Source organism: Sabethes cyaneus, chromosome 3, assembly GCF_943734655.1.
Source record: "Sabethes cyaneus chromosome 3, idSabCyanKW18_F2, whole genome shotgun sequence".
Lineage (NCBI taxonomy): Eukaryota > Metazoa > Arthropoda > Insecta > Diptera > Culicidae > Sabethes > Sabethes cyaneus.
Genome location: NC_071355.1, coordinates 227,422,587 through 227,446,110, shown reverse-complemented (window position 1 = coordinate 227,446,110; position 23,524 = coordinate 227,422,587). Strand labels below are relative to the sequence as shown.

Genomic DNA, 23,524 nt, shown 5'->3' with positions numbered 1-23,524 from the left:
CGCACCCAAATGGCTGAGGTATAGAGCCATGAAAATTCAAGTAGAATCTTTAACTTGCATTGATTGGAATCCTGTGCTGTGTCTCGGGGCCCGAACCTACGGCCAGTTTATGAAACCATGTCTTCTATTTTTCTTCTTTCTTCTATTTTAATGCCCAACCTCATGGGGCTGTCAGAGAGTGGGGAATTGGTTTCTATATGAAAACACAATTTTTAGTATTAATCTAAAGTGTAATGTTAAGTATGCAGAAAACCCGAATCAATTCGCCCTTAACATTATCGAGAATAAAATACTTAAAATGATGCAATCAAAATGATAACAAAATTCCTTTGCTACCCGGACAGCACAAGAAGGCCGGATCATGGATTTATTTATGGTAATAGCTAATGCCGGATTTTTTGGTGTGATTTCAGCGTATAAAGACATAAACAGTATGGCAGGAGTATTTATTTTCACTTTTTGGGTGCGCAGAATTAGGAGCAAACATGCGCAGGATTAGGAACATGGACAAGAAAGTGCGCAGAATTAGGCACCGTGGATAAGTTTACAAAACGAAAAATATACTCAATTGTTAGTAGACTTATAATTCCTATACTTTTTACAAGATATTATAGATCGTAGCACTACACGTTGCTTCTATCTACGTTGTTAATTTAAATCTAGAATACTTAGAATAGCGGAAGAATCATAAAAATGTCTTAACTGCGCAGAATATGGTACGTTCACGGTACGAAGATTTGAATTTTTCCTTCAAAATATTGGCAATGCTCAATTATCAACAAAATTAACAACAAAAATAACACAAACTCTTGGATCCGCAATTAATTTCCCGCTGTTTTACTCCAGCGGTAAGTGTTGGTCGATTCCAACATTTCCGAAACACCATGTACCAGATTTAGACAGACGATAAACAAACCGTTTCTACACATTGGTGATTTTGCTCTGGCGTCATTTACCTTTGGTGTCTAATTTTGTCCCAAATAATCGTTATTCGCAAAAAGCATGGATTTGCTTTTTTAATTCGAAGAAAACGGCAGATGTAGTGCATCTGGAGTTTCAAAACTATGTTGTGTGATAGGTTCCATCGCAGTAAATACGGTGTTTTAACACAGACCGCCGTCCGCGCGAAGGTAAAAAATATAATGATACTGAATTTTTTATTGAAAATTTTTATTTCAGAATGAGAGTCAAATACAAATGCAATACGAGCTTGTTTCAGCAAGTTATCCGACAAGCCATTTCCAAGTAATTTGGGAATGGGATTGAGTCAAAAGCAAGAAACCAGGGTTCGCTATGACTTGAACCCAAGGCATGTTAAGCGTCGTTTTTGAGTATGTGAAAAACTGCTCCAGTGGCGAAAAAGGAATGTTTTTTCATCGCATTATGATGGATGGGTGATTGCTCAGGCATTCTACATCATCGGCTCGGCTTGCGAAGGCTATACTGTGATTTGATGGAACCAGGTTAACGAAATTATCACTGAGGAACCAAAGTTGATTCTACAGTATGACAACGATCGGCCTCACGTTACTAAACCATTTACAGCATACTTGGAAACAATCAAATGAGAAGTCCTATCCCACCAAAAAATAAACCAATCGAAAAAGCCAGTACCTGGTTTGCAGACTTAAACAAATATAATTTTTGCGGAAGGATGTGAAAATGGCACTTCGATTTATTCCAAAAGTTAAAAGTATAATCTTCGAAAAGGTTCGTTTATTATTCCTGTGGGTTGCAAAAGTGTATAGACGCAAGTAGTTCTACATTTTTACTCCTAGTTAAGGTTGGTTACTTTGCTTATGGCAGATCAACAAAAAGATTTTTGCTATGGCGAGGTATATATAGAATATATATAGGTTGTGTAGAATAATTAATCTATACTTAACATCTTGTGAGCCAATAAGTTACTAATTATTTCAAAGAAAACAAACTAATATATTTATTAAAAAAGCAAATCCATGGGTATAAACGTCCTTAAGAACTTGACCCTTCTTTATCAACAGACTTCGCAGCCAGTTATTAGAGTACAGGAGAGTACAGGAAAACTACGGGGCTAATGCAAGGATCCTATTGACTCTCTAGCCGCACCGCCCAGTCGAGATTCGAACATTAGAACTGTAGTAGATATAGTAGGCATAGCATATACCTAGTAGAAGTTGACATAAGAGTGACATTCAGTGCAAAATATATCATTAGCATCCAAGAAGCTCTCGAATAAACGTCGTTTTCATTAATTGGCTACAGAACGATGAAAATATATCATTAGAGTAGCTTTTATTTAACATCTGAATAAAAGCGACACAAATAAATCGAAGAAGAGTAACACATTTAACAGCAGACTTCCAGCAAATAAAAGCCTAATGAGCAATATAATTACTATGTTTTTACGGACGTAATTTTAATTTCTATAAAGTTTAAGCATTTCAATACGCACGTTTATTCACCTTCACTGCTCCACAGCTGGTCACCGGTTTCCTTTCTAATGTCCTAAGGCACTCCGCTGACACTTTCTTACAAAGTAATTAATGCGCAAATAATGTAGGTTGATTTTCTATATCAATTAGCTTTATTTTTAATGACTAAGTGAAAGGCAACAAGTAATTGACAAATATTGCGTTAATCGTTCACTTTACTGGTTCAATACGATCTTGTTGCATCGTGGCACATTGTCTACACTGTATGTCACTCCAGCGACTACTCATTGGAAGTAGAAGAACACGTGTGCCGATCCTAAAGTCCGTTATGGATCGACCCTTCACATGCCCATTGCATTTGTTAGTTAGTACAAGTAATTACCGCAATTGGAGGCCGGATTCCGCCAGCAAAGGGCGGCTGTGGCCTACATCAATTAGTTTTAACTTCAATTTAACAATGGCAAATAAACAAGCAAAAAGTATCGACTTTGTATATTTCAATCTCGCTCGGAGGGTCTCCCACAAGATGTATTGGTGATAGTATTGGACTTGGACCTTGCTGCTTAAAGGTGGGCCCAGCGTTTAGGCTTTTAATTATAATTGAATCTTTCGACCCAAGGATTAATAACCGAGCGACATGAAACATGGTCATGAATCTGCAGTCAAATTGAAAGATCAGCGCTAACGATCCACGGTGAGGTTAAGAGGAATGTACGAGTATGCTGACTGATGTTAAATTCTGAATATTTACTTGGCTCCGGTCGATGCGCAGCATCTCGAAAGGGTTATGACTTACTCCGTTGCCTTAGGCAACATTGTGCTGTATGGCTTGACGAAGAACATTACACCCTCGTCTGACTACTTAAACTTGAATTTTTCATTCAATATTGCTAGTCACGGAATATTCCAGTAGGCACCGCAGATACGCCTTCATGGGCATGATTTGGGCGGCCAAACCATATGAATCACGAAGATCGTGATGGTTAACTGCTGCTGATTAGGCCAATTATTGCATGCAGAAATAACAGGGCGCTTGACGGGTGAGAAGCGGACATTTGATCCGCCAGAGGTATTATACGGTTAGGTGGAAATCAAAAGCTCCCCCCACACAGTAAATGTGTGTAAAGTGTATAATTGGAGGCAGTTATTAACCTTTAAAGTAAACTGCAAGCTTGATAGGGATTTGTGGATGAATGACTTTGTTTGAATTGGTAATCCGTGATCAGGTTTATTGCTTTTGCATGAGAGATAAAATGGGCTCCTGAATTTGGTTGCGAATTATAGTCGTAAAATATGTTTTAAGGCAACTTTAACATTCGAATTCTGGGGGGATTTGGCTAAACGATTTATTAAACGAGCGTTTGATTCAAAAACGATGCTTGGTTGAAAGGCATAATGGGGTAGCATTTTATTAAAAACAATCTTCTGTTATTACTTTTCTCACTTAAGTGCAGAAAATTTTAGAAAAATAATTTTAGAAAAATGAAAACCGAACATTATGTTGTAGGCATCGAAAACGCTAATATTTTAATTTACACTTTACTTCACTGCATATCAAAGCCAACATGCAATGCAATATTAACAGTTAGCACATGTTCCATACTCATTTCTGCTGTATGCACATTTTTCACTTCATTCTATTCCACGACTTTATCCACCTCATAAAGGCAATAAAAGTTGTTCGATTTTATCCAGCATCAGATTAAGAAGTACAAACCTCTACCAGTCAGCATCTAACGTATGGTTCGATAGAAGTCAGAAAACATGTTCTACAAAGTATGTTCGTTCTTGGCATTTTGTAGCCCGGGAAACATTAACGATAAATTGTCTCTTTTAATCAGGTGCAAATTTCCTATTCATGAAAACAGACTGTTGCTCAGGGCGTCCTTCAAATCCGTTGATCAGATGCATTGATTTTTTTCTCTCTCTTTCTTTCTTTCAGAATCCACTGCTTTCGACGCTTTTATTGTTTTGCACCATTTACGGGCAAACCTCATCCAAAGGTATAAAGCAAAAACGTTTGCTGTACGACCTTGCCGATCCTTTTGTGTCGGTAACGGAGCCCGCACCATTCTACCACCCTACAACGTTCCACCCGCCAGCCCCCGTTTATTCATCGGACGCTCCAATCCTCAATCAAGTAATCAAACCAATCCCATCGGCTGTTCCACCCTTCCATCCGAAGCCATCGCTGCTGAACCTCTACAAGAGCAACTACTTCGACTATTCCAACTACGGTGCTCCGTTTCACTTCGTCGGTAGCAACCAGCTGGGATTTAGCGATGAAGAAACCTACATCGCCGATGGCCGCATTTTGAAACAATACTCGGTTCTAGAGCATCACCCTGAGGATGTCGAACGCCATCGTCTATTGCAACCGACCCCATCCTATTTCCAGCACAATCTACCACCACTGTTCGATCTACCGATCTCTTCCGCCATCGGGTTCAATCCACGACTGGGTCTGCCGCTCAACCAATCGCCGTTGCTGACGAAAAACCACGGCCCCGTTGCGCTAGGATCCGGCTCGCTGGGATACATTCACGGTCCCAACGGTGTCGTGTTCGGTTCCGGTTCCCTTGGGTACATCAGCCATCAGCAGCATCGCAATTCGCTGTCCGAAATCGTAGCCCGCCGGAGCCGAAAGCTTCGACCGGGACCGCTTCACTTTGGCCATAATCACGACTAACGACTAACGCGAATGCAGCGAAGGCACCCGTTGGATGTGGAGATTGTTCCTAGATAAAGTTTGTGGAAATTGCGTATTGTTGGCAGCGACCGGTATTGTGAGGTATTTATCCTGTTTTTAGAGAAGACCTCGGCAACACACATTGTGGCTCCACTAATTTCAACGATGAAATCTTACGCTTTTTTGTGTATATATTTGCAGTATTAGCATAATTATTTAGCAAATAAAACTGTTTATATTTTTGGAAAACGTGTTTGGAACTGCGTTGAATACGAACATTAACCCGTTTATATTAAATACAATGAAAATCTAGTTCATCAGTTACAGCTTACTTACAGTCTCAAAAAATCTAAAAAGAAAAATGAATGTCAGAAATAAGGTAAGGGATGAAAAATAAAAAAAGCAGGTGTAAACACTTTAAGCTCTATATGGACACAGAAAAATAGAATACCAAACAAATATTCTTCTAAAAGTTAGCAAATTCATAATGGCAAAATGTTCACTAAAACATATTCAACTGTAATGAAAATTTGTGTACAAGGTTTTTTGCGATCATAAACCCTTAAAAAAAATTTTTTTTAATATTCGTTTTCATAACAGAAACAAAAAGTTTATTTTAATTAACATATTTGGAATAGCAGGAAGTGAAACTACATATAGAGAGTTCAAAAATATTATATTTTTACGTTTATTATCAGACGAAAAAAATGTCTAGCTTTCTATCTTTCAACTGTGATATCTAAAAGCATACCCGACGAAAATTACATTCATTATATCATGATTTATTTTTATTCATTTACTATCGACGCCATTCAGTTGTTCATTGGTTTTATTGCCAGTCATTTTACTCACTAGGTACTCATTAATTTCACGCTCTTTTGATAATGATGATTGTTCCGATTTTGTTACACTTTTTAGAAACGATACAAGTACCAATTACATCTTTTACTACACGACCAAAGCTCTTAAATTACTATAGTAAATTCCCTTGCAGTCATCAAATTACTGGAAAAAATTGTAGTGATAAACTGAAAAAACATTGTATTTTATACACTATGATGTCTGTTGACGGCCTTCGCCTTTAGAGACCCAGAGTTACATGCGAAGTTTGCTTTGATTGGACAATATGAATAATGTGTTTAACCCTTTATAAGGCAGTGGCAACTATATTGCCACCAACAAACATTTTTTATTTTGCTTCTATAATTATATTGATGTCATTATAGAAGCAAAACAAATATTTTTCGTTAGTGGCAATATAATTACCACGGCCTTATAAAGGGTTAAAACAGATTTCTGGACATTTTAGTATCACTATTACAACATTCCACCCATGCCGGATTATCTGTTACTGCCTCATTGTTAGCAAGCTCTAAACAACAAAAGCTGGCAAAATTATCAATTATGCCAAAAAGTTGTTATGCCAAATAACCCTTATGTCAAATGACCATTATGCTAAAAGGTCGTTATGCCAAATGGTGTTTAGCCAAAAAGTGTTATGACAAATAACTTTATGCCATATGGGGTTAGGGGTAGTTCCCATTCAAATGTAATTTGAAACTTTCCTTGATAAATGTACTTTACCTAACATATTTGTAAGTAGTTTACCCTAAGTGCGCCCAATTCTGCGCAAGAGTTCCTAATTCGGCGCAGCACATATTTTAGTCAATACTTATAATTTCCTGCAATTTTTAATCCTAATTAACGCATCTAGCAAAATAAGTGTACATGTACTTATTATTTGAGATTGTTTCAGTTTTAAATTGAAATATGCGGTGCGCAGAATTAGAAATCATGTGCAGAATTAGGTGCGCTTACGATATAAGCGAGTTGATGAAATAATAGGATTATTTGCAATAGTGAGAGCTCACATGTTCCTTTACTATTTCAAGAAATTTGCAATCCGTGGAGTTTTAAACAGAAGCCCACTATCATTTACGAATAGGGTTTCGGCACCAGTTTTTCGGCCTGTTTCTATTTTGGGCCTACCATCTGTTCTCCGCATCCTAAGGTTAGAATCATCACTAATTCTTACCAATATACATTACTACTGTTCGTTTCGTGGTGAGAAACTGGTACATATTCATTTCGTGGTGAGAAACTGGTTCTTCAGGTGCAGGTAACACGCAAATAGAGTAGGCCCAATAATTAGAAGCATGCCGAAAATACCGTCCAACGCCCTACATGTTTTTGAATACGTTCATAAATTTTCGTGGGAAAAGCCTCTCTCCCCCACAAAGGCTCGGTAGTATATGTAGAGGGTAGCATGTACGTGTTTGGATTTTAACTTCCACTTCTGTTCTGTGATGAAAGGCTTACTGCTAAAAGAAATAATGGGCGCGAGGTCAACAAATGAACACGAAGGCCGATAAGACTTGAGATTACCAATCACTACTCACTGCTTACTAGTCACTTATTACTACTCACTACTTACTACTCACTATTCCCTACTTATTACTCCCTACTTACTACTCATTATTCACTACTCACTGCTTACTACTCACTACTTACTACTTACTACTCACTACTCACTGTTTACTAACCACTAAGGCTCTGCGGGATATCGCGAAATTTAGTCTTTACTGAAATTAAACGAAATTTACGCTAGATTCGACAGTAGTTTAATGGTAATCTACCATAAAATGTAACGTAAATTTCGTACAATTTCGGTTAAAAAGAAATTTCGCGAAATCTCACACAGCCTTACTAAACACTACTCACTACTCACTGCTACTCACTAACCACACTACTTACTACTGACTACTTAGTACTCACTACACACTCATTATTCACTACCCGCTACCTACTACTTACTATTTACCAGTGTTGCTATTTATTGATAAAAGTACTGATTCGGTTCGAAGCACTCCCAAAGGTGATTCCAAAACGTCAAATTCGTTGACAATTCTTTTCTAACTGAGAATTATTTTATAACAGTGAGAGAACAGCAAATTAAGACTCACGCTTTTTCATGTATGAATCGATCACAAGTGATGCAATCTAACACAAATAGCTTTCATTTTAATTCATCGCGATGAGTTTTGATGAATTAACAGTTTTAGAAAATAAGCAAGTGCACTATCGGATATAGTGCATTATTACATATAATCGTCTAAAAAACTTGTAATACTTATGCTCCTTTTCAATTCTGCTGTTGGCATCAAAAATTCTTTGGTTATACTTTCTTGCGAAATAATAGGGTAAAGTCGTATGCGACGGGCCACTGTTAACAGTTGCAGTAACTCGTGCTGTCTATTTACAAGCAGGGCTGCGAACTTTCAATTTCAATATTAAAATTCCGATGAAAAAGAAAGCAACTATTAGTTAAAATCGGCATCGTAGCATATCAATCGAAAAAGAAAACAACGCACTGTATCCGAGTGAAGATTTATTTCAGTTCAATCCGTCAAAATTATTTTGGTAGTGACAAGTTCATTCACTAGGTTCTATCACGTATTGAATGGTGCTTTCAATATCAATATCACTAAGACGCTGATGATATTGAATGCCTGAAATTAAAAAGTGAAATATTATCATTTTCATTGATATTATCTAATTCAATTATTGAATTATACAATAATTTTTCAGCATTTAATAGAGTAAGGAGGGGTAAAAGTGCGATTCAATGATTTATCGGTGCAGATTCCGAGTAAATTTTCTACATTGGCATGGATGAGTGACTATTTTGACAGCTTGAAGCTGACGTAAACTTTGGTTGCTTACGAAGCATAGTTGCTGAGTTATGTGCAAATGTTATTTTAGGGCGGTTTTGATGTAATTTTATGTTATACGGCAAATACGATATCAACAGGAGGATATTACTTGTTGAAAATTTGTAGCAGCGTTTCACATCACTCACATATCTGTTTTGAAAATACGGCGAAAATAATTTACAAAATATATTTCGCTTTTCCGTAATTTAGTCTAACCCCGTCAAGCGCCTAGCGGGGTAAAGGTTCGATTCACGGACGGGGCAAAAGTGCGTGTAACACCCCTGCCCGGACTTAAGTCCCGGAAGATATTAACCGCGGTAGTCGTTCACTTATAACATTGACCTAGTTTGTCAGTTTTGCTTAAAGTTACCAAAAGCGCCCACGGTCGCGTCTATTATTATTCTTTTCGCAATATAGGCAGCGCAAGTGTTTTTGTTTGTCAATAGCGGACCACTGCACGTACATTTCCTGTATGTTAAGTAGAAGTTAGGGCTGCACGATAGGGGAAAATGGTTTAATAAATGAGTCGTAAGTTGCCGGTCGACCCGTCTGGTCGACTAGCTTAAGTTTAACCCAAGGGTCTTTTTCTTTTTATCATTGAAGAAATCCGTGGGGTAGCGCGGGCTACCCTACATGCGATTCAGGGACGAAGCAAAAATGTATAGCTAATTATTACACAGCCTTAGGCACTATATTACAGATACTAGAAATGAAAGATCTGTAGAAAACTGTGTGCTCTACAGATGTTGGCCGAAGAAAAACGATGTGTTTCCGCTGTTGAAACAAAAAACAAACGTTTGGAAAATTTTCGATCTAACGGAGGCTGCAATACACCAGAGCAAAATAGAAAAGGTGCAAATTGGGAATATTCCTTACCGCAACATAACGCAGATTGAAGATAATATGATTTTGTTAGCTACTGCTGGGGTAATTTCATGGATTCTAGCTTCGAACTTTTGCCCCGCGGTATTCGCACTTTTACCCCGCTAGTGGGGTAAAAGTGTGAATCTGTACTTGATCAAAAGAAAGAAGAATTTATTTTGCCTAACACTATTACCGCAGATGATTTATAGTTGAATGTGAAGACATTGAGTTACTGCATCACTTTAAAATATATTATGTTGTATGTATATTTCACGAAAATTTAAGACAACTTCAAACATCGCACTTATGCCCCGCCCTACTCTATTAGACATTCATGATTAACATCTCAATGATATTGATATTTCAATATCAACACCATCTTAATGATATTGATATCGTGTGTTAATCACTGTTCAACATATAAGAATGACAGCTATGCTCATACGGCTTTGTGTGTAAGTGAAACAGATGCAAGCTGTCGAGAGAAAACAAACATAAGTGAGAACAAATTCTGTCAATCGTGATCCTTTACACTGAGGTAAAAAAGTTTTCGGCGTTTGAATTTTCAGTCGAAAAATTGCAACACTGTTTACAAGAATTGTAAAACTTTTCGCAATATTGTGAGTTTTAATCGTGTAAACCAGTATTGCGAAGCCCACACTTGTGTGGTCTAATTTTCTCACACACGCGTACTCATTCTAACGAACACGCCGACATAAGCATCCCTTTCGGACTCTCGCTCTTATTTCTTCATGCACTGCAACGAGTTTTTGCGACTGTGTGTTTAACTAACAGCTACAGTCGTCGCTCTCGTTAGTCATTGTAGCCCGAGCTGGCTGATGCCGATTACTCGCGGCGGCTCGCCCTCCCGCACATGAGTAGAGGGCGAAGGCGAAGATGAAGAAGAAAAGAAAAAGTAATGCAAAATTGCGGTTTTTTGGTCGAACTTTTGAAATCGCGATAAATGTTTTTAATATATCACTGTATATTATCATCATTACAAGTAGAGAAAAATAGAAGTATAAAAAAATATTAACTGATGACGTGCTACAGACTTGCCTAGAATGTGACAGCCAAATTTCGAAGAAATTCTCTCACTTTACTGTTGATACCGTTCCTCAGTCGGCGCGCACCTTCTTCAGACACGGTTCTGGGCTATCCAGTTCCATGAATTCTTCATCTAACCAATATCGCTGTTGACTGCTCCAACTTCGGTTGCCGCTTCATTATCGTCAAAAGCCTCTCTATTGGACGGAAATGGGGTCAACCGCAGTTGACAATTAAGGTTTCCACACCGAAGCTTGGTTTGCACTTTCCTTGTACTTTTTAATCATTCGCGCTTCGGTACTTTTAAGATAATCCAGCAGTTTTTGTAGTTTTTTCCCGAATCGGTAGTAGTTTGTCCGTAATATTTCGTAGTCAGCCTTTCATTCTGTCAACTTTCTCCCCACCAGATTATATCTTTTCATTACCGTAAAAGCATACCCGCAAAAGCGAACGATACAATCGACCAAAAAGGCCTAGATCACAATAAATCACTAAAACAAGACGAAGATTAATAGTTCCATCTTGTCACCAAGATGAACGTTGTCATTTGCCGTTTTTCAATACGCGCAAAGCAAGAAGCGCATAAATCTCGCAAAGCAAAGTTCCATCGAGTACACTGATTTATTTATTCCATTTTAACGCTTTTCAAATTACCCACTACGCAACAAAAACACATAATAAATAACTACCCTTTCACCTTCCCAGCGGACCGGACGGTCCGGAGCAGAACCTCCTCAGACAGTCAGCGTTGGGTGCAAACTTGTAAACTGGCTACCTGTTGCACGGGGTTTCGGCTATAAATCAGACCTTGCATAGCTCAACAGCACGCTCGGTGCCTAAACGGGCCTATCTTGTACTAGATTCAGCTTTAATGGTCTTCCTCACGAGATCCTGCAGCGAAATTGAATCGGCAGAATCGATAATTACCGCTGTTCATCATCAGCAGTATATTTTGAAAGGTCTTGGCTCGCTTGTCACGTGATAAATCACTTAACCAAAGAATCTATTTTCTGCCCGTACGGATCAATTGAAAACGTTCAATTAACCGTGGATTTACGAGTTGACTTTATTAGATCAGAGAACAGTTAAGCTACAATTTGTGACCGCACGTTTAGTTCTCTAGCATATAATTAAATTGGTTCTCAAACTCCACTGTTGCTGCGTATCCACTCACGTGCAGCGGCCACTCGGGAGTATACCCCGGGGTAATTGGGCTGAGCACAACCAAGTCCCCACGAAACAACTCCCACGAGCTTTCCATTCGCGACGAGCGGACCACCGGAGTCTCCTTGGCAAGCATCCTTACCACCCTCGCGGAAGCCAGCGCACAGCATACGATCCGTCACGCCACCATATAAGCCGTAAGCCCTATTACAGTCCTGCTGGTTAAACGATGGTACATAGGCTGCTCGAAGACTGTGCCGTGATTCGTTTATACTCTGCAGATTAGAATTATTGTTAATTATCTGCACCGTATTATACGAAAGAAATTATGCACCTGAGTGTTTCCCCATCCGGTAACTTCGCATAAAGTGCCATCCGCAACGGATTCGTTTTGTTCAGGCAGCTTAATCACTCGCGAAGCGTTACCCAATTTAATTGCCTTCTTCAGCTGGAGCAGACTGAAATCGTAATCGATTGTCCTGGAGGTGTAATTCGCGTGCTGAACTATTCGGCTGATAGCTATCACTGTTCCACCAGAAGCGTGTTTCGTCGACCCCACTCGTACGCGCAAATTGGACGCCGAAGCTCCGTCGGTGCAATGCGCTGCAGTAAGGACCCATTTGCTAGAGATGATGGAACCACCGCAAATATGGCTGCCCCGAGATTGTAACGATATCTGATGGGGAGCATCGGCTATGTCAATCTCAAAGCCACCCACAATTCGATGGTTACTGTCTTCTTTTTCGGAGCTTTGAACCGTTCCATAATGGGGTCGGGGGAACACTCCCGAAGGTACTATGCTATCATCTGGCAAATAAATGTAAAGTCAGTATTGATCTTTGTTTCGCTCTATGGAAAGTAAATCTCACCATTTCCTAGGACGGTAGCAAACGCTGCACACACTAGAACGAGGAATTGAATCATTTTTAAACTGGGCACTGGAACGCTAACAATAATTGGTTATGATGAGTTTAACTGCTTTTATACCTTAGACTAGTTAGTGATAACAAAATGCTACTATTGTCTTTTCAGTAATCTTAAAACTTTATCGAGCCATAAAAATGGCACATCGCACAATATGCACAATCGTCACATCGTTAAGTACCTAGCTACCAAGCCGTAGTTGTAGTTAAACGTAAGAAAAAAAATCGAATTCAATCCACCTTGTGGAGAATGTAAACCCTTTATGTGTGTCCCAGTAAGTAACCTGCATAGCACTTAATAACATTTAAGAGCGCGTTAAAACAGTCTATTGGATAGCTTCACATGGAACCAAATTATATAAAGCCAATTAGCATTAATCAACAGCAGCTTTGTCTAACATCATTACTTGTTAAAGTTACGGAGCGCTTGTGTTTGTTTTTTTATGGTGAATTTGAAAAACTTCTCTTTGGAGAAGAAGGTAATACCAGCTTCCTGTTGCATCGTTGTCATTACTTACTGAATTGTAACACTTGAAAATTCACTGGAGTGGGCACAATGTCTGGGGCACTTCTCGTTAATCCACAATAGCGAACTGTCACTTGTGGCACGTGCGACAATTTTCTGGAAGTACCACTGTTAAGTGATAAGTAAACAGTAATGAAATTGTGCGACGCCTAATTACGCCTCGTTGAACCTACTGCGTGTTTGGAGTTGAGACATACAGAAAACAGACATGAATCAAAAGTGATTTTTCATAAAATTGTTATACAAAGATTTGAATTGAAAACGTTTCAAATCATTTCGTATGTTAGCGTCAACAAATCAGTCATACGAATTGAAAGAAGATTTTATATCTCTGTTACTCTAATCTCTTGCTCTGGACCATATGTTGTGACTTGAAAAATGTATGCAGGTCAAACTCAAGTCTCAAGTCAATTTTGACTGCAATGGTCGGTTTTAGTTTTTTTTTCTTTGCGACATGTAAGTCTCAAAACTATCATTGACCAAACCTTTACTTAATAAAATTTTATGGAATTTACTGATTTTTATTACGTACCTGAACGAAAACGATTTTGCCGATAAACTCACCAAGAGTAATTGCTATAAACTATAAACAAATTAATTAGTAAGTTGGGTTTGGTTAATCACGATCACGATAAGTTACGTGCGATAATAAGAACCTATTTTTATTGCAATCTATGATTCTTAGTTCCTTGTAATAAATTTGTTCAATATCAATAGGTCAGAGGTCCATTGATCGAGCAACCATTAAAATACCTAATATAGAACGGTCTCCGTTGTCTCAGAGAAAGAGAGAGAGAGAGCATTGCGTTCTTTTGTTGGCGTAAGACGTAATTACAATATACAATTGACGGAACTTGAGAACCGTAAAAAAGTAAATTTAACTATATCAGAACGTTTCAGTCAGTTTGAAGTCAGTTTTGAAGTTGCACCTTTGGAGTGGCACTCATGGCACGTGTCATGGTCTTGCTATTCCCCGGTTATGCTCCTGCAATCAAGTCCGGTCTAGTTTCTTTTGTTGTAAGTAGGGTGTGTTCAGAAATGCATGGAATTTATTATAATCGACAATATCTTTACTATCATTCTGAGCTCTTTCTGTGTTATTGCTATATGTTAAAGGGTTCTCGATACAGCAGAAGAAGAAGGCAAAAAAGTCGTTACGGGTCAGGGGATTACATGCAAAGAAAAAAATGAATACATCCCTTATTACCTTTAATGAGTTTACAGTTTATACAAGATGGTAAGTTTTAGTAGAATGTATGTCTTCTTATTGTAAGTTGACCTTACGGCTTATGACAAGGCCTACGTAGCATAATTCCTCCATCTTTTTTCAGTTTATGGCAGCTGGTCTCCAGTTCCGCGGGCACCCAGTGCTCGCCAGATCTTACTCCACCTCATCTTGCCACCTCGCTCGCTTGTTTATACCGGATTCGATACGAAAACCATTTTTGCAGGATAGTTGTCCGGCATTCTAGCAACATGTTCTGCCCAACATTAACCAGCTTTAACTGCTTTCTGAATACTGAGTTCGCAGTAGTGACGCGCGAGTTCAAGGTTAATTCTTGGCCTCCATAGATGGTTCTAAGCACCCGCCATTAGAAAACTTCTAATACTCGTAGGTCCTATTTTGGTAGTTCCGCGTCGTGCCCGCAGAGGATAACCGGTCTAATTAGCGAGTGCACTTTATACGGGGGCTCAGTTTGTTCGACCGCAAGTGTTTATGGAGTCCGTAGTAGACCCGTCTTCCGCTTATAATACGGCTTTTTATCTCACGGCTGGAATTGTTGTTTCCTGTTGCCAGTGAGCCAAGGTATACGAACTCGTCGACTACCTCGAACTCATCCGCGTCGATTACCACGGAACTGCCCAAGCGAGCCCTATCGCGCTCGGTCCCGCCCGCAATACTTCGTATTTATCGTCAACCCAATCTTCTCTGCTTCGCGTTTCAGTCTGGTGTACTGATCTTCCACGGCCTTAAATGTTCTGCCGACAGCATCCACGTCGTCAGTAAAGCAGATAAATTGACTGGATTTATAGAAATTCGTGCCCCACATTTCGATCGCCGCTCGTGCTATAAGCACCTTTAAGCGCAATGTCGAATAGCAGGCAGCCTTATTGTCGAAATCCCCTGTGAGATTCGAAAGGGTCCAACAATCTACACGAGATTCTCACACAGCACTGAATCCTATCCATCTCAGCCATGATAAGTCTAGTAAGTTGACCCGATAAGCCGTTTTCGTCCAAAATTTCCTATAACTCTTGTCGGTTTACACTATCACATGCGGCTTTGAAATCGATGAACAGGTGATGCGTGAGGATACGGAATTTTCGGCACTTCTGGCGGTTAGCTCCATTGTAGACCGACGCTCCATGAACTGGGCCTGATAACTTTCCACACATCTATTAGCTATTGGCGATAGTCGATGGAAGATGACTTGGGACAGCACCTTGTAGGCAGGATTCAGGATAGTGGTCGCTTGGCAGTTCTCAATCCAGCTTATCACATTTCTTGTAGATAGGACAAATTACCCCGTCTTTCCACTCCGCCGGTAGTCCTTCCGTTTTCTAAATATTGGCAATCAGTGGATGCAAACAGCCGGCCAACTTGTCCGGGTTCATTTTAATAAGTTCCGCTCCAATACCATTCTTTCCCGCTGCTTTGTTGTTCTTCAGTCGCTAGATGACTTCCTTTATCGATTGGGAACGCACCGGTCTTCTCCTGGTGGCGCGTCTTCTCCTGGAAGTGTCGGGTTTACTGTCTTTGCTTCTGTTTGTATCGCTCTACATTCTGACGGGTGGTATTTGTATCCGCGCTGCGTTCTTCTTAACGAATATTTGCTGGCACTCCTTGTTAAACCATTCGTTACGTTGATTCGGTGCTACACGAGCTAGGATGTTCTCGGTTCCGCTGTTAATGGCTGTTTACATCCGGTTACTTCAGTCGCGTTAGATAATACGGCGGCGGGTACGGGTTCACAACAGATAGTTTTTGACGTATCCTTACCATCTCTAGGTAGTGATCCGGATCAACGTTAGCACGCGGATGGGTTCTGACGTCGTAATATCTGAAAAGTGCCGACCATCTATCAGAACGTGGTCGATTTGTGATTCCGTCTGGTTGGGTGATCTCCAGGTGTACCGAAGCTAGAGGTACTGGTGGTATAATGGTGCTACGTATGGTCATGTTCTTGGAGGCGGCGAAGTCGACAAGTCATAGGCCGTTTTCGTTTGTTTGCGGGTGTGCACTGAACCGTCCAATCACCGACTTAAATTCGTCTTTGTCATCATCGGTACTTACGGGGTGATGGCTGTGCACGATAATTATGCTAATATTGAAAAATCGGTCCTTGATTCTTAATTTGCACATTCGAGGGTTAATCGACCATCACCCGATTACCCGCTTCTGCATCTCGCCCATCGCTATAAAAGCTGTGCCCAGCTCGTGTATTATGCCGCAGCTCTGGTAGATGATGTGACCATCTCTATGCGTACGTACCATCGTTCCTTTCCAGCATACCTCCTACAGCGCTACGATGTCGAACTTGCGTCTCTTCAATTTAGAGACCGACAGTTCCATGTTCCTAATTTCCAATCGTTAGTCCGTTTTCGTCGTCTGGGTCTTTGCCGATTATTCCGATTAGAGTTATTATTACTTAGATCGTTCATTGCTTTGAGTTTTTTAGTGGTTAAGGTTCGCAAAGCCCGCAACCAACCCCACAGTATCACCAGACGGCCAACGTAGTTCGAAGGAGTCCTACTTTTCTGTCAGTGACCTTGGTTTCATTGGAGTTGGTTACCCGATCTTCACTAAGGTTGCTCGTATTCCGACTGGTACCACGAGGAGGTAGGGATAGGAGTTGCTAGGTAATAGACTATGGACCACCGTAGAGTCTGTTTTATGCCTAGTGCGCAAGGCACTGATGGTACGAATTACTCAGCCGTTTATCAGCTTGTTTGTGTGTATATATAAATTACGAATAAGCGCGAAAAACTTAACACCAAAATGAAATCTTAATTATTACAATACATGAAAGAACTGACGGCTGTCATATCATAACTTCACAGAAAATTTGCAGGATTTTTGAGTGCATGCCCATGCCTTGATTTAATTTTTTATTTTTCATTTATTTATTTTCACAAAGTACTTCAAAAATTGTATCACAAACCTTTTCAACAATTCATTGGCAATTCAATTCCTCTAACGACGAAACAGATGCCACGGTATCCTGAATCCACTGTAAGAAAGCGGCAACGTCCGTGTACATGCCTTGGAAATGCGTGTCGGTACAGTTTATACCCCAAGATACAACACCATAGAGCGTTTTTCCAACTGCAAATGGCCCACCGGAATCACCCTTACACGACCCTTTGTTAACCCCACGATCTCCAATACAATATTGTTTTTCTTCATCCGTGTAAAGATCAAAATAAGCTTCTCGACATTGCTCAAATGGTAGAACAGTCGAATAAGCTGCCAGCAACGAATCACTATAACCGAGGTTATGACTCGTTTGACCCCAACCGGAAACTTTCCCTACGGTACCTGCTTGTAATCTTTCCCCTTTTTGGGGAAGCGAAACGCACGAGACATGGCTTCCATCGAAATGCACGGATTCTTCCAGAAAAACTAATGCTAAATCATTGAATTCCACCTTTGAATTGTCTTCGACATAATTAGGATGTCTAATGGAGCGCAAAGCTTTTATCACCGTTCCACCGGAATACATAAGTGTGGAACCCACCCGAATTGTTACGATTTCACCCCCTCGTGGCAGGCAGTGTCCGGCGGTCAGTATCCACCTTGCACTGATAATCGAACCGCCGCACCAGAATTCTCCATTTACGTACAGTGCAGCCTGGTAAGGAGCCTCCGATATGGCAATTTGCCTGCCGCCAATGATGAGATTTCGTTTATCGCGCCGAAGTCGCTGCGGAAAAGTTTCCCCTGCCAGAAATGCAGCGAATATTAGCAGAATCGAGTAAGCTGCTTCCATTGTCGGTACAGTTCCTAAGTGTAGTAAACTTTGCACTGAACAAATTGAGCTTCATTTGTGGTCTCCCGTGTTTATATAGTAAGTTTTACCCATCGTGTTGCAGAGTGTGTCGAATTGTTCAAATAGTTAATTATGAACTTTTCCATCTAAATTTTGTAAATAGCTAGAAAATTGTTTTGTTTTACGTCGAGGCTATTATAGCATCGCATCGCATCGTAATTATAATTGAGAAAAAATTTAACGAGAAGTCAAGTTATATGAGTGATAGACACCTTTGATCCTTTCAAATCATGGGGTAGGAATGGGATATTCGCAGTACTACTACAAAGGAGTAAAGAGTCAAGTAACAAATCTTGCTCAAGTAAGTCTTATAATAGGCCATATTCCAGCAGTACGGCGACTGTTAAAAAAGACAACATTTTGTCCAAATCTTGTATGCCAATAAGCTCATTGTGTGTTTTGTTAAAAACAATGCAAAAAATAGTTGATGAACATTTAAAATCACCATATTTATCGACAGACCCTAAACAAACAGGAAAATCGTCAGTAACAGCTATACATATTGTCTTTCTGTGAAAGAATCAATAACTGTCCTAGAAGATTAGATATTGAAACGAGCAAAACAAATTACGGAAAAATATTATAAGAATGTTCAAAGTTATTATTGCAAACAACTCAAAGGAATGGACAACTCACTGTCACCATCACTAACATAAGGAAATTCGAGACTGTTGGCAGGTTAATAGTCACTTTAGATAAACATACGTCATTTCTGAAGATGTTCTCTGCGCTAGCGAGTTAAAGAGAACTGGATGGGTTTTTCCACACAAGAATAAAATGATCCATTTGGAGAAATTTTTGAATATTATTTATTGTATTGTATTTATTTAATTGTTTGGTTTGAAATCACTTCAAATATTGTATTAACTATTTAAACAATTCAAGTGCAATTAAGCTCATCTAACGATGAAACAGATACTACGGTCTGTTGGATCCACTGTATGAAAGCACTAACATCCGTATAGACAGCCGGAGATTTTGTGCCAGTACATGCAGTGCCCCATGATGCGACACCATAGATCTTATTTCCAACTGCAAATGGCCCACCGGAATCACCTGAACACGACCCTTTATCAATTCCAGCATCTCCAATGCAATATTGTATTTCTTCATTCGTATATAAGGTGGCATACGCTGCTTGACACTGTGCAAATGGTAGGACAGTCGTATTAACTGCTCGTAACACGTCAGTCGTTGGCCCACCGAGTAATGCGTCCGTTCGACCCCAACCGGAAACTTTGCCCACGCTACCGGTTGGTAGTCTTTCGCCTTGCGCGGGAAGCGAAATACACGATAGACGGTTACCATCGAAGTGCAGGGGCTCTTGCAGCCATAGTAATGCAACATCGTTGTATACTACCGCTGTTTTTGTTTCATTAAAGTCAGGATGTCTAAAGGCTTGCAAAATTTTTATTAGCACGCCACCGGAAGTACTAACCCTGGAACCTGCGCGAACTGCTCGGGTTTCGCCCACTTTACCAGGCACGCAATGTCCGGCAGTCAGTATCCACCTTGCGCCGATGATTGAACCACCGCACAGAAATTCTCCATTTATGAACAATGCCACTTGATAGGGTGCTTCCGTTATTGAAATTTCGTTGCCGCCAATGATGAGATTTCGTTTATCACGTTGAGGCTGCTCAGAGCTAGTTTTGTCGACCCTAAATGCAGAAAATATCAGTAGAATCGCGTAAACTACTTCCATTGTCGGTATAGTTTTTATGTGTCGTAAACTTTCTACTGAACAAATCAAGCTTCACCTGCGGTTTCACATGTCTAGCGTAGACTGCTGCAGGTTGAGATTAGCTGCAGGGGTAGAAAAGTCGACTGTTTTTAAACCAATGTAAATAGCGTCTCAAATCTTACTCTAAACATCAAACGTACACCTTCGCTTATATTTAAGTTGGTTTAAAAGAAACTAGATGCATATTTTCTTTGTGAGCCGAGTAGGTCATAAAAAATGATCAAAAAATTTATTGGAAACTTTTTCGAGCCAGTTTTTTTTGTTTTGCTCCAAAAATTGAAAATTTGATAAGTTTTGAAGTGTTCAAATTTTGACTCATGCCCAAAGATTTTTTTTGCCTCCCGATTTTGAAAGCGAATTTTAAAGGGGAGGGAGGAGGTTGACAACTTTAAAAATAATTTGTAATAGCTTAATTCGTCGCCATTAGTATGAATTATATTTCACTCCTGTTTATGTAACCTTTGGTTGCAAATCTCATATAAAATTAGCTTGACCAATTTAGTATGGCTATCTCAATCTGCAAAAATTTCCGTAATCAAAAAAAAATCCCTGAGTCCACCTCTGAGCAAGCTGTCGGCTGTGTCTGTCGAATGGTAGCCCTCCAAGCCAACGGACGAAGGGATCACTCATAGGGGAAAGCTTTCTCTGAGGTGGATATCGAGCATTGCAACCAGCTCCGGGTGCCGTGGCAAAGTCACTCAGACGGGGAAGCCTCACAAAAACGGCGAAAAACACGACCAAGGTTTTCCATACCACATCAAGTGTTAATCAAGAGGATCGCGAAGCTTCAGATAGCCCGATTTTAAACTTGCAACTCTCATATCTAATTTTCCGCTCTTTCTACTTTAGGCCTTGTTTCAATCTGTTTGAACACTATCACCTTTGTTTCAATACTCTCTTCTACCGTCCCCTACGGCGAAAATTACCGTTATAAAAAACTAATTATCTGTCTCTTTAAAGGTCAAGACAAAACACTCTAGTCAATAGTAAGGCAAATTTTGCTAAATGGATATATACATACAAGTAGGAAAACCAATGCCAAGATCAAATATCATAATAGATAAAAAAACAAAAGCTACGATCATGATTTCATACGAAAATGAAATTTCTAATATGACAGAGTTTTTGAGTACATATACTGGCTTCATTTAGTTATTTTAGTTTTTTAGTTATTTTTGTTTATTTTCGTCTAAAGTACATCTAATATTCTACACCATCCAGTTTAGTAATTCAATTACAAACTAGGTCTTCTGGTGATGAAACGGAAGCCACGGTGTATTGAATCCACTGTACGTAGGCCCCAACGTTCGTAAAAATGGCTGGAGAGCCGACTTCGGTACATTGTTTACTCCAAGATACAACACCATAGACCGTTTTTCCAACTATGAATGGGCCACCGGAATCACCTTTACATGCCCCTTTATCATCTTTAAGGTCTCCCATGCAATACTGTGTTTCTTCATGCATATAATAATCAGCATAAGCTCGTTGACATTCTTCAAATGGTAGAACAGTCGTATCAACTGCTAGCAATGTATCAACCGATAGACTCGCTGGTGAATCGCGGAATTTGCGCGTTTTACCCCAACCGGCCACTTTGCCTGTAGCACCCGCTTGTAGTTTTTCGCCTTGTGCGGGAAGCGAAACACACGATACACGGCTCCCGTCGAACTGCAAAGGTTCTTCCAACAAAAGTAGGCCAATGTCGGAGTATACTATCGACGATGTGTCTTTACGATAGCTAGGATGTCTGATGGCCTGCAAAACTTTCACTTCCACCCCACCAGCATACCTTAGGTTAGAACCCACGCGAACCGATAGGGTTTCATCCACTTTATCAGAAATACAGTGTCCGGCAGTCAGTATCCACTTTGAACCGATGATTGAACCGCCACAAAAGAATCCTCCGTTTACGAGTAACGCTGCCTGGTAGGGTGCTTCCGATATTGAAATTTGTTTACCGCCAATGATTAGATTTCGTTTATCGCGCCGAAGCTGTTGTTGAATAGTTTCACCTACAAGAAATACAACAGCAAATAGCAACAGAATCGAGTAAGCAGCTTCCATTGTCGATGCAGTTCCAAAGTGTAAAAAACTAAGAGCCTAACATGCGGTTTCAACTAGTATAAATAGTAAGTTTTGCCCATAGCGATGTGTGCCAGATTGTTCAAATTGGTAATTAGGTAACTTTTCCTTTGAAGTTTTATAATTGACTAGAAAATTGTAACTTTTTACTTAACGTTTTGATTACTAACAGCAATATCGCCCATTACAAATCAGGCTCATCATAGTATAGAGTAACTATACATACTCACATACGATTATAGTTGAAAAAATTTCAATTTATTTTCCTTTGATTTGTTGTGATTAGGGCTGGTTCGAACATTTTGACTCAATTTGAGCAATGATTCGAAAAACATCAACTGAATGCTGTTTCCCCGATACTACTGGGCTGTATACAGCGAGTTAGTGAGAATTGTAAATACCCCAGTGATTGATATTTTTACTCGGCCGCAAGGCTGACGATAAAACGTTGATTTTTAGCTTTGTTGAAAGGCAGAAGAAGAAGTTAGTTCGTTTATGTGTTCTAAATACTCACAAATTTCTTCTACGTAGGCTAGAGGATCACAACATTCAGTTAGGTGTTAACTTTTTCAACCAGAATCTTGTTCCGTCAGATCATACCCCTCCTTTTCTTATTTTTTTCACGAATCACGAATGTTGAGTTTTAAAAAATGCAATGCATGCATGTTTCGGCTGCACTGTTTATCAAAATTTACAGGTTTTCTGACACCATTGCACAACAGATTTTGACATATGTGTATCAGCGGCTGAGCGATAAGGGCAAAACGAATGAAAAGCTAACGATTACCTTCTTTTTTGCTTCGGGTGTTGCTTGCCACAAGAGTAAAGAGTGGTACAAATGGTTTCGAAGTGGTGAAAATAGAAGACACTGGTACAAAAAGGCGTGTAATACATAGGAGAAATGTCGGGTTGAAATATACGTATTCTATTTTTTCATTTGTACAGTAGTTAGAGGCTTTATTAAAGAAAATTTTATTATGGTAACATTTCTAAAAGTCAAAACCGAACATTTAATGAAAAAAAAATTGACAGAAAATCTCTATTTTAACTCAAATCTTTATACGAAATTTATAGAAAGGTCCGTAGTAACAACAACAATAGGAGGGTCTGTAGTAATCGGTGTATATATTCGTAGTCCTATGCCAAACTTGCGTTTATGTCTTGAGACACAGATCCTTCTACTTTTTTACTGTTAGCGAAAAATCAATGTTATTTTAAAAAAGCACTCAAAATCAATTTGAGTCAATAACTTTGATCCACGATTTTTCAGTGCCTTCCAGGGATTTTGATCAAATCTGTGAGTA

The 23,524-nt window shown here is 39.6% G+C and overlaps 4 protein-coding genes across 4 annotated transcripts; 1 reads left to right on the top strand and 3 right to left on the bottom strand.

Annotated features, from left to right (window-relative positions):
• Positions 1-4,178: 4,178 nt before the first annotated feature.
• On the top strand, positions 4,179-5,103 carry LOC128740832 (uncharacterized). Its single transcript, XM_053836397.1, has 2 exons — positions 4,179-4,190; positions 4,357-5,103. Exons 1-2 carry the CDS (start codon positions 4,179-4,181, stop codon positions 5,101-5,103), a joined length of 759 nt encoding a protein of 252 aa, XP_053692372.1.
• A 6,766-nt stretch (positions 5,104-11,869) lies between these two features.
• Positions 11,870-12,815, bottom strand: LOC128740831 (trypsin-1-like). The gene is made up of 3 exons (XM_053836396.1): positions 12,761-12,815; positions 12,226-12,698; positions 11,870-12,166 (listed from the first exon to the last, which is right to left on the bottom strand). Exons 1-3 carry the CDS (start codon positions 12,813-12,815, stop codon positions 11,870-11,872), a joined length of 825 nt encoding a protein of 274 aa, XP_053692371.1.
• Positions 12,816-17,515: 4,700 nt separating this feature from the next.
• Positions 17,516-18,331, bottom strand: LOC128740829 (trypsin 5G1-like). The gene has a single exon (XM_053836395.1). It carries the CDS (start codon positions 18,329-18,331, stop codon positions 17,516-17,518), a length of 816 nt encoding a protein of 271 aa, XP_053692370.1.
• Positions 18,332-21,365: 3,034 nt separating this feature from the next.
• Positions 21,366-22,202, bottom strand: LOC128740828 (trypsin-1-like). The gene has a single exon (XM_053836394.1). It carries the CDS (start codon positions 22,200-22,202, stop codon positions 21,366-21,368), a length of 837 nt encoding a protein of 278 aa, XP_053692369.1.
• Between the last annotated feature and the right edge of the window lie 1,322 nt (positions 22,203-23,524).

Excerpts from the sequence above, each read along its gene's own strand:
- LOC128740829 (XM_053836395.1), bottom strand. The coding sequence starts at position 18,331 with ATGGAAGCAGCTTACTCGATTCTGCTAATATTCGCTGCATTTCTGGCA.
- LOC128740828 (XM_053836394.1), bottom strand. The coding sequence starts at position 22,202 with ATGGAAGCTGCTTACTCGATTCTGTTGCTATTTGCTGTTGTATTTCTT.
- LOC128740831 (XM_053836396.1), bottom strand. The coding sequence starts at position 12,815 with ATGATTCAATTCCTCGTTCTAGTGTGTGCAGCGTTTGCTACCGTCCTA. Across the intron at positions 12,699-12,760 it reads TGCTACCGTCCTAGGAAATG|ATGATAGCATAGTACCTTCG; the intron begins GTGAGATTTACT and ends TTTATTTGCCAG. Across the intron at positions 12,167-12,225 it reads CCGGATGGGGAAACACTCAG|AGTATAAACGAATCACGGCA; the intron begins GTGCATAATTTC and ends TCTAATCTGCAG.